The 10614-nt window shown below is 42.2% G+C and overlaps 1 protein-coding gene across 2 annotated transcripts in view; it reads left to right on the forward strand.

Moving 5' to 3' along the window:
• Nucleotides 1–8433, forward strand: part of LOC128375081 (protein unc-79 homolog) — a 31777-nt gene extending 23344 nt beyond the window's left edge. For both annotated transcript variants that reach the window (XM_053335336.1, XM_053335337.1), the window contains 20 exons: nt 12–209; nt 1595–1696; nt 2207–2336; nt 2368–2508; nt 2589–2729; nt 2855–2893; nt 3009–3121; nt 3399–3484; nt 3873–4046; nt 4379–4447; nt 4536–4646; nt 5928–6032; nt 6122–6199; nt 6316–6405; nt 6508–6683; nt 7139–7322; nt 7430–7633; nt 7930–8007; nt 8097–8138; nt 8240–8433. In XM_053335336.1, coding sequence (XP_053191311.1) covers nt 12–209; nt 1595–1696; nt 2207–2336; nt 2368–2508; nt 2589–2729; nt 2855–2893; nt 3009–3121; nt 3399–3484; nt 3873–4046; nt 4379–4447; nt 4536–4646; nt 5928–6032; nt 6122–6199; nt 6316–6405; nt 6508–6683; nt 7139–7322; nt 7430–7633; nt 7930–8007; nt 8097–8138; nt 8240–8428 — 2450 coding nt within the window. In that variant the 3' untranslated portion in view covers nt 8429–8433. The remainder of the gene's footprint in view (nt 1–11; nt 210–1594; nt 1697–2206; nt 2337–2367; nt 2509–2588; nt 2730–2854; nt 2894–3008; nt 3122–3398; nt 3485–3872; nt 4047–4378; nt 4448–4535; nt 4647–5927; nt 6033–6121; nt 6200–6315; nt 6406–6507; nt 6684–7138; nt 7323–7429; nt 7634–7929; nt 8008–8096; nt 8139–8239) is intronic.
• Nucleotides 8434–10614: the final 2181 nt, after the last annotated feature.

Genomic DNA, 10614 nt, shown 5'->3' on the forward strand with positions numbered 1-10614 from the left:
TGATGATGAAGAGGATGACGATATGGGTGATGATAGTGACCCCAAACCTGACGATGGGGACGACAACGATGAGGCAGAGTTTAAGATCCAGATTGTTCCTCGACAACGTAAGCAAAGGAAGATAGCTGTCAGTGCCATCCAGAGGGAATACTTGGATATCTCATTCAACACATTCGATAAGTTGGGTGGTGAGCAGGCTGCAGAAACTGGTAAGAAGGAAGGAAAGATGAGCATCTCATGCTTGAGGAAAATCACTTCTAGTGATCTTGTTACACGGGCTCATTGTGAAACATTTCTTCTTTTACCAGCATGCTCATGTGCTGTGTAATTTGTCTCAAAATAATCTTTTAAGAGGATGTCTAAGATTTGAGGAGACTTATCGACTGCTTTTTTTTAAAGGCACAGTATACACAATTTGTACTAGTTTAGCCAAGAGTGTAAATTTGAACTACAGAGATTGTTAAAAAAAGCAAAAGCTGAAAAGGAGTAAGCGGTCTCTTAGAGCCGAGATGAAATGAACAATGCATTTTTAACCCTTTTAGATCACATCCCAATCATACTGTGAATATTTTTATTAATATATGCCAAGAAATACAAAAAACTCCCTTTGTATTCTTATATCAAAATCCAGTCATGTTTTCTCCCTGCAAAACAAAATATGATGTGTGCTTACGTAGGCTTGAACTGACCTATTTCAACCAATAGTATTATGACATACAACACATCAAGTTTTAGCAGCAAACAGCTGAGGTTCATTATGACACTCCCACTTTTTAAGGTTCAAATCAAAGTCTTGTTAATGTTAAGACCCATCTCTTGATGCGTCATTTCATCTCGACTTTAAAACATTACCTCATTACCTGCAATCTGCACTTTAACTATATTATCACAGAACGACAATGTTATTGACACAAATGTATACAGGGTGTGATCAACAACACAACTCAAGCTGAGTCAAATTATGAATTTTCACACCATATTCTAAAAGAATGGAAACCAATGGCTGCTTGAAAAATACATAAAAAATGGGGAAAAAACACAGTATGAATCTGATTATGGATAATATAACTTTTAAGTATACATGATTTGTATTAAGTTAGGTAAATATTGAAAACATACAGGTATGCTTCTTTAAGTTTTTTTTTTTTTAGAAAGCAAATGCACAATGAGCCTCAAATCTGTTTTTAATGAACCACTCCAGCCTTGTGGTGTCCTGTTGTCTTCTCTTCATGTATGTGTTTACATGTCCTTTCCTTTCACACAAACAATTCAATAACAAGTACTCAAGAGATTTTGTAAGCGTACATCAGGAGTTTTAAAAATATTTGATCTAATTTTAAAAAATAGAGGAGCGAGAAAGAATTTAAACATACATTGAACAAACCTTTGTGGGCTTTCTAAAAATTCGCTTAGCTTTTACATATCAAACTAATTAAATTAGCATTAAATAGACTCTAACTATTCTTCTGCTGGTGGACATTAATGCATTTATGCTTTATTGTTCATTATTATTCGATGTCTGCTGGCATATACTGTAGTGGCATACGTTCTGATGCCAATGCCCTGCCCATGATTCACTCATATTGCCTTACAGATCACAAAGTTCTGTCTACCTTGGAAAAGCCACGAGAATCTGCCTCAGCCCCAACGCTTGAAGCTGCTATGCCTGAAACAAGCCACCGCTCTTCAGTATCAAGTAGGATACAAATACTTTACTTCTCAGTCTCCTTATCAACCCCCCGAGAAAATGAACGGTTGTTGTCGTCAAACAATATGCGAGCCTTAATACTACTTTTTTGGATTACTTGTGTGCTGTTTCAGTGCACATATAATATCCTTGCAGACAACAGAAAAGTGTTGGCTTTTTTCCCTGCAAATGAACTTTTGTAAGCTTAATACTGGAGCGACAAATGTGAAATAAAAATCACATAAAACATATTAAATTCCTAAGAACACTGAGAAAATAGCCATCTAATGTTTGAATAATTCATTTACTAAGTAGTAGTAATGTATTGTTCTAAAGGTGCAGTTTCTCAAAAAACCTCAGTTCAGAACCAGATTTATGCTTGTGATATAATATAAGTAACACTGACCATCTCTTTTCATGTGAGCGTCTTATTTCCATGTGAACCCCTCACACTTGTTATTGGTGTGGCTGAAATAGATTTAGCAGTTTTTTTTTTTCCTTTGTCTGTTATCCTTTTAGCTCAGTACCGTCAGGTGAAGCGAGGCTCTCTGGGAGCTTTGACTATGAGCCAGTTAATGAAGAGACAGCTCGAACATCAATCCAGTGCGCCACACAACATCAGCATCTGGGAGACGGGTCAGTCACTGCTGCAGCACCTAATAACCGAATCTCACCAAAAGCTTTCTTTTTTTTGATTTTAATAACTTTTTCTCTACAGCTCCTACAAAGACCAGTCTGCTTTCTGCACCAAGCACAGTTAGCATGTTTGTTCCCGCACCTGAGGAGTTCATTGACGAACAGCCTACCACAATGTCCGACAGGTGAATTAATCAATCCCTAGACAAGCTACCTGTCTCGAAACAAGTCATTTTAACGCTTAAACTGGTCTGGTGTTGTCTAGGTGTCGGGACTGTGCAGCTGTGCTGGAGGAATATGACGAGGAGACTCTCGGCCTTGCAGTAGTGGTTCTCTCTATGTTCACCCACCTCAGCCCTGATTTGGCCGCTCCGATGCTTCTTGACATCATGCAGTCTGTGGGCAGGTACAGCAGCTCCTGCAATCTCCATCCACACAGCACTTCACCGTTAAATGAAGTTTCATAACTCACCCTTAGAACTCATGCATAATTCATTCCGAATCCTAATCCACTGCTTTCACTTCTTTCAGGTTGGCATCCAGTGCCAATTTTTCTGGACAAGCTGAGAGGTATAACATGTTTACGCCACCACATATATTCACTGTGCTTATAGAAAAGTTTGAAAATAGACATAAAGTGTGACTGCCTGTACAGCACAGCCATTCTCCATGTGATGTTTTGCAGTATGTTGATCCCGGGGAATGTAGCAGGTGTGGCCAAGCAGTTCCTCCGCTGTATGTTCCACCAGCTGGCCCCTAATGGCATCTTGCCCCAACTCTTCCAAAGTAACATCAAAGGTCTGCTCATGCCATTCAAAACTGAATTTAATAAAAAATTCTTAAACTGCACATGCACTATTTCTATAGAGACTAACAGCGTGGCTGAGTTGCTTATGCCTCTGTGTTTTGACCTTAGTGCACTTTAAAAAAGTAACTTATAGTAGACATATGTATATTAAAAAAGGAAAAAAAAGGGCCTTTTATTTTTATGTTGGCTATTTTTTTCATAATGATCTCTCTATCAAACTCCCATTGGACATAGTTTCATTCTTTTTGTCCCTCTTTTATTATGCAGATGGAAGTTTTCTGAGGACTCTTGCATCTTCGCTAATAGATTTCAATGAACTGAGTTCTGTTGCTGCCCTCAACATGCTGCTGGAGGTGGGATTTTTCTTCATATATGCATTTGCAGTCATTTAACCAGCAGGAGGAGCTCTTGTCAAACCAAAAATGATTGTGTGGTTCCAGCTACATGCACAGCATAAGCCTATCAAAACCAAAAAATCCTTTGAGCATTCAAGAAAACCTGCCTTTGCACCACTGTACCAGTTTATTGTTATTGTTAAGCTCAATGAATGACACAGTTAAGAGCCCACTGATGCACGAGTCCATCCAAGTGATCATCTGTGCATCAGTGTCCTAAATCCGTTGCTCTCATCATGAGCGTTCAGATTGATCAGTACTGAATGATCAGTTAAATGGAAATATCTTCGCTTATAGAGTTTCATTATATAACCCTGTTATGGTTTATGCCTCTGTGCCCCCCCAGGGCCTGAACAACAAGAAGAGTCTGCCAGCAGGGGGCACTATGCTGCACTGCCTAGACAATATTGCCACCTTCATGGAGGCTCTCCCTATGGACTCTCCTAGCAACCTGTGGACAACCATCTGCAACCAGTTCCAGACCTTCCTTACAAAACTGCCCTCTGTGCTTCCTCTGAAGGTAGATATTGACTCTGCTGCTCACTTAGTCATGCTCTGATATGGTTTAATGTGATTATGGCTGGAGGAAAAAGCATCTACCAGCGCCCTTGTCGGGTTCAATAGGACAGAGTCTTAAGATTGTAATTGATTTGACTCTACCACTTTTGACCTTGGAGGTCAAATTAGTGCATTATAACCAATTTAACACTACATACTATTTCAAAACACCAAGTCCAAGACTACGTTTGTGCATTGTGCAATAATGTTCTGCTTTTCCACAACATTTACACTTTCAAACACACTGGCAGTTTAGACTCTTGACTTATTTTTGTAATCTGTGTGTCCCATTAGTGCCCAATGGATTCTAGTTTGAGGATAATAATTTGTCTCCTGAAAATCCCAACCACGAATGCAACCCGGGTAAGCCCAGAGCACAATTTTACATTCAAATTTGTCCAAATCCTGGCCTCTAAGATCTCACCTTTGCTCTTCCTCCTCTGCCCTACAGAGTCTCCTGGAGCCTTTCTCCAAGCTGCTGAGTTTTGTCATCCAGTATGGCATGTTCAGTCTCTCCTATCTAGTAGAACTATGTGGACTCTGTTACAAAGCATTCAACAAGGTACTCTTGAGTGTGTTTACACTACTTGTATTTGTGTATAAAAGTAATAAATTAAGGGTTTTCATCTGTAAGAATAAAACATGTGCTGGCATTCAGTATATACACAGTGTTGAAAGAGTTAAACCTTTTAAACTAATTTGCAGTGTTAAAAATGTTGAGATCCTGTTTTCAGGCCGCTCGGTCATCACTCTTTGGGCGCAACACCTACTTCCCTGACTCTCCAGTCAGCCAGAAATGTGGCCATGTGTCACAGATGATTAAGTAGGCAATCAGCCAATATTGATTAACATGATTAGTTGGTGTACTAGGGCTGAGGATGTATGGTGTGTTTCTGAGTCGCTGTCTCAGACAGAGATGGAGCCAGGGCTGTCTGCACTGTTCGGCCAGATGAATCCACAGTCCTCCACCACTGTCAACACTGCATGCTTTATGTCTCCTGCAGTATTGATTTTCTTCACCCTCTTTAATTCTTCACCGTATAATATCCGCTTTTCAAAACCCAGAGTCACTATGACCAATTGCTTTTGGAACCTGTCCTTTGCAGTTGTTTTATGGAGAGGTGAGGTTGCTGGGAAGCACAGGAAGGATTTTTCAACTGGCTCCATTATCTTTGGAGGTCAGACTTTAAGGAGACAAAGTGGCCTTCTAGACCCGCTAAAGTTTGTTACACCATGCACCATTTTCCACAGCTGCACTACCCAAATACAACGGGGCCCTTCAGCTTAAGCCTATGATTTGCTATTTACCAAACGGACATGGTCCATTAACTTTTAATTATTAGAGTGCCTCATACAGGTATACACATTAGCAGGCCATACAGTGAGAAATGTCAGAGGCAGCTCTGCATTCTGTAGGAGCGGAGGAGCATGTGCCTGCGCCTAACACAGGCAAACATGACTGCATAGAGGAAGAGAGAGGCAAAGTGGAAGCCAGAAGATGACAGTGTGGTTTGTAAACAGGCAGCTGGGCTTTGTGTGGAAGGGATGAACAAAGAGAGCAGCCTGTCCTCAGGGAGGGAGAAGGCAGCCTGACAGCCTCATCTGAGCTGCCTGGGACTCTGGGAGGAGAGATCTGGACTGGCCTAAATCTACTCTTCAGCCTCTCCATTCTCTGTCTATTCTCTGCCTCCCTCCCTCCCTCTCGCTGCCTGTCCTTCCCCCTCTATTCAGGCATACACAGTTTATGCTCTCCTCGCAGCATGAGTAAGGGAGAGTGATAATAGAAAAAGGCAGTCTTGCTGCATCAGTACATTTACTCCACTCTCTATCTCCTCACATCCAGGAGAGAGATAAGTTCTACATGTCCCGCATTGTGGTGTTAGAGCTTCTGCAGGCTCTCAAGTTCAAGTCTCCTCTGCCTGACACAAACTTGTTACTGTTGGTCCAGGTAAAAAGAACCTTTTTTATGCACTTCAGTCTGCAATAACCAAATACGTATTGGAGTGTATTTCACTCTTACACTGTGGTATTTGTCAGTTCGTTTGTGCAGATATTGGTACACGGCTAGCAGAATCTACCATCATCCAAAAGCACATGATCTCAACGCTGCCAGGGGTAAGATTTTAGTTGCTTTGTGTTAGAATCTTATTAGAATCAGCCTCATAAAACTGCAGGAAATAATGATAGATCCCACTGTGATTCCCGCTAAAATGTTTCTTTGTTTTTGACAGTGCACAACTGCAGCAATGGAATGCATGAGACAGTACATAAGTGAGCTGCTGGATTTTATAGCAGATATGCACACGCTAACCAAACTTAAAGTAAGTTCCTTCTGTGATAGACACAGTGTGCATGGTATCTTTTTATGTGCAGAGTTTTTCTTTCATGCAGTCTCTTTCTCTTATTGCAAATGTGTTATTCAGAGCCATATGAAGGCTTGCTGTCAGCCGCTGCATGAGGACACTTTTGGGGGGAACCTTAAAGTGGGCTTGGCACAAGTCGCAGCCATGGAGATCAGCAAAGGCAATCACCGTGATAACAAAGCTGTGGTTCGTTATCTTCCCTGGCTTTATCATCCTCCCTCCACCATGCAACAAGGGTAAGACAGACAAGAAAACATACAACAGTATGTTTCATGATGTAAAGTTCACACTAAGTTACATACAAATTCAACAAATTCCTGCACATATCTCTAGTGATATCCAGTCAGATAGTTTTGACTTTATTTGTCCTGGTTTTGTTATCTGAGATTAAGCTCATAGAAAAAAATCAGCAGCATAAACTCTTTCCTAAATTAATGCCCTTGTTGTCTTGATGATCTACAAACATTACTGTGATCAGTTTTCAGATTAACTACTTTCTTCCAAAGTGGAAAGTTAATAGGCCCCATAAAACTGTTGGTTTTGTGTGTTGGTGTGCAGGCAAATCTCAGATAAAATATGCATAAAACATGGACAAATAAAACCGGAATGATCCTCATAGCTCAAACATGAAGGTTCTATTGTAAAGACATATTTTGGGCTCATGTGTAAAACAATGTTTCTTTCTCGGTAGGCCCAAAGAATTCATCGAATGTGTGTCCCACATCCGTCAGCTGTCCTGGCTTCTTTTGGGCTCCCTGACGCACTGTGCGCTACACCAGGGTTCCACCTCCTGTATGCCCATCCCTCTAGATGCTGGCTCCCACATCGCTGATCATCTTATTGTCATTCTCATTGGCTTCCCAGAACAGTCCAAGGTCCAGCAGAAACAAATCCCTTCAAATGATCACACCCAGGTTTTATTAATATGATCTGTAACCACCTCACCGGCCTGTTATGCTTTGGTGTTGTTCTCTGTCCCCAGACGTCGGTGCTGCACATGTGCTCTCTGTTCCACGCCTTCATGTTTGCCCAGCTGTGGACCATCTACTGCGAGCAGGCTGCTGCTGCTCCATCAATGCAGAACCAGAACCAGACAGAGTTCTCCTCCAGTGCCATCCTCACCGGCCTGGAGTTCTGGAGTCGTGTTACACCCAGCATCCTACAGCTCATGGCCCACAATAAAGTTGTGAGTGCTCTGCTTTTTGTTTTTCCATCAGTGATCTATCTAAACTAGCTAAGGTAGGAACAGGGGCCTGAAAATGTTTGCTTGTTCTTATCAAGATCAAGATCAAGATAAACTTTATTGTCCCACCAAGTGGGAAATTTGTCTTGGGCTAACCACTGTATATGAAATGTGAAATATGGAGAGAGAGTTTTGTTTCTACTTTTGTAATAATTTCATCTATTATGTTTGTTGAGGAAACTGTAACTTGTGATGGATGAAATTTAAGCTTTTGTTGTGGATTTTTACCCCCCTCTCAGATGGTGGAGATGGTGTGTCTTCATGTCATTAGTCTAATGGAAGCCCTGCAGGAGTGCAACTCAACCATCTTTGTCAAGGTTTGCTATAATTCACAATAATGCTTTCCATATGATTCATATATGATAACCAAAATACAACTCATCCATTGCTTTATTCTTCCCTTTAGCTAATTCCCATGTGGCTACCCATGATTCAGGCAAACCTTAAGGTAAGGCCTTAAAAGCTTTCTGCCATACAGAATGATTCCACACAAGTAACAACTCCTTAGATGATTTAAACTACAACATCTTCCCTTCATTCTTTCTTTAGCACCTGTCTGCTGGGCTACAGCTGCGTCTCCAAGCCATCCAGAACCGGGTGAACCATCAGTGTCTGCAGGGCCAGGCGCCCGGAGCTCCGCCATTCGCTCTGCGCAAGTGGCTGCAGTGCACCCAGTTCAAGATGGCTCAGGTGGAGATCCAGTCATCTGAGGCTGCCTCGCAGTTCTACCCTATGTGACCTGCTCTTTGATCGACTCGGGGTCATCTGGGTCCAAAGAACTGCATGTATCCACCTCCGGCTGACCAAACCCACCCCCCCCCCACAAAAAAACAAAGGACTCTTATGTAAACTGATACTGTGTGGGATTCATTCAGACTAAATCAATTCCAGTTTACTTTGATACTTGTATATATACAGTAAATCTATGCTATTTTAAAGTACCAGGACTGGAACTAATAATTAAAGGTTTGGTAGACTTTTGTGGGATAATTGTATCAGGTGCCTAACTGTTGTATTCAACAGAAGAGTATTTCTATAGATCCATGTTAGTGATAGTGAGGGTCTGAAAGCTTGTTGAATCTTAAATATGCTCACTCTGTGACATTCCTATTCTATCACTTTTTAAGTTGCTTGGTTGCGAGCTGGATAATAAAAGAACGAGTTTTTCAGACACCTTGTCATTTCATATGAATTGCTGACCCCTTCCGAATTCAAATGTGACATTTACTGCCCTTTGATGTCCGCACTGATATGGAAAATGTCCAATTTACCATAATGCAGATGGCAGAGCGATAAAATCGGCTCTGTTGTTTACTGTTCCAGACTAGGAACTGAACCTCAGGTGTCTCCGGGAAAATGACACGGCATGCATTACCCAGCTCCCGTCTGAGATCCTTGTCAGACTGTCAGTCATGCTGCCTCTCGCCATCAGAGCTCAGATCGATCAGAGGCCAATCTGAGTTGCAGCAGCAGCTTTGTAACTCGATAAGGTGGAGCCAGACATTGGAGGTAAACAAGACTATTTCGGTTGTGCCCCCCTCCCCTCCCCAAAGTGGTAATGCCCCCCCACCACCCCACCTCCTCCATCCCCCTCTTCTCTATCCCCCTCTTCATTGGCAGCAGCGAAACAGATTGGCCCACGCATATACCAAGCAAACACAATTACCTTTGGCTTAATGTGGTTTGTTATGATTAAGCATTGTTGTGAGGTCTAACCACATTACCACGAAGCTCTTGTCTGAGAATAACAGATGACATGACAGCAGGGCTAGAAAGCCGAACAGCACATTAATCTTTGTTTTGATCTTCACTGCTGCAAGGATTTCATTATCAAGCTTTAAGATTAATTAGATCTGATGATATAAATGTATTCTGCATGAAGAAATTGGTTTATTGGACAAAAATAAGTCAAATTTGATTTGCATATTTCTATTAAAATTTTAGTTTTTTTAGTCACTGCATGTATAAGAGGAACCATGTTGAGAGGTGTGTGCCAATGAGTCGCTTGTATAATGATATTGCACAATGTGAGTAATGAACACACATATTGGCAGACACACACACATACACACACACTCCCTGGTGACCCCAAGCTAGCTGAATCAGGCTGCAGTGCCTTCTCATCAACCTCTAGTCTTGGCTCATCAAAGAGCCCCTCTCCTGCTGTGTGGCTGTGTGTGAATGTGTATTGGAGTGATGCTAGGTGCAGGTGTGTATGTGCATGTGTCCCTGCACGTGCACAGGTGTGTGTGTGTTTAATCAAGTCCCCCTTGCTCTGGGGTTGCATCTGTCAGCCACTGCCACCGTTGTGATCGTTTGAACTCGCAGCCCTTTTCGAGAGAACCTCTCTCATTAGCAGCAGCTTATGTAATCAGAGTCCCACAGGTATCCAGCGCTTTCCCCGCCCCTGCCCGCCTGCCTGCTGCCTCCTGGAGGACCATATGGGAGCGCTGACCTGATGAGCAGGCAGCTGGAGGTACTGAGGGTAATTAACGCTGACCAGAGGCCTCTCAGGCAGAGAGGGTGTGAGTGGGTCCTCAACGATTGTGAAGGTCAGCTTTGAAAGGACAGTGCGAGCTGTTCCACACACGCATACATACTCACAGCACCAGCATGATGTATCAGCAGGTGTGTGCATTGGTGACATTCCTTGATTAAAGATCCGGATGAAGGAGGTAGTCTCGTACAAACTGCAGCAGATGAAAATAACTAGTAGTTTTGAACAGGAAATTTCAAGAACCCACATTTAGAGAATCTGTGTATCAGCATCCTTTTCGCTTCATGCAAATACCTTCTGAGAGACTCGTAAAGCTTGTTGAGACAGTGACAATCCCTGGTCCCTCCGCCTAGTGCTGTCACATTGCTTTTATTACAGTGAAATCCTCAGTGCCCTGGCTGGACAATGCATGAATGTTTAAATTGCT

The sequence above is a fragment of the Scomber japonicus genome, chromosome 16 (assembly GCF_027409825.1).
Source record: "Scomber japonicus isolate fScoJap1 chromosome 16, fScoJap1.pri, whole genome shotgun sequence".
Taxonomy (NCBI): domain Eukaryota; kingdom Metazoa; phylum Chordata; class Actinopteri; order Scombriformes; family Scombridae; genus Scomber; species Scomber japonicus.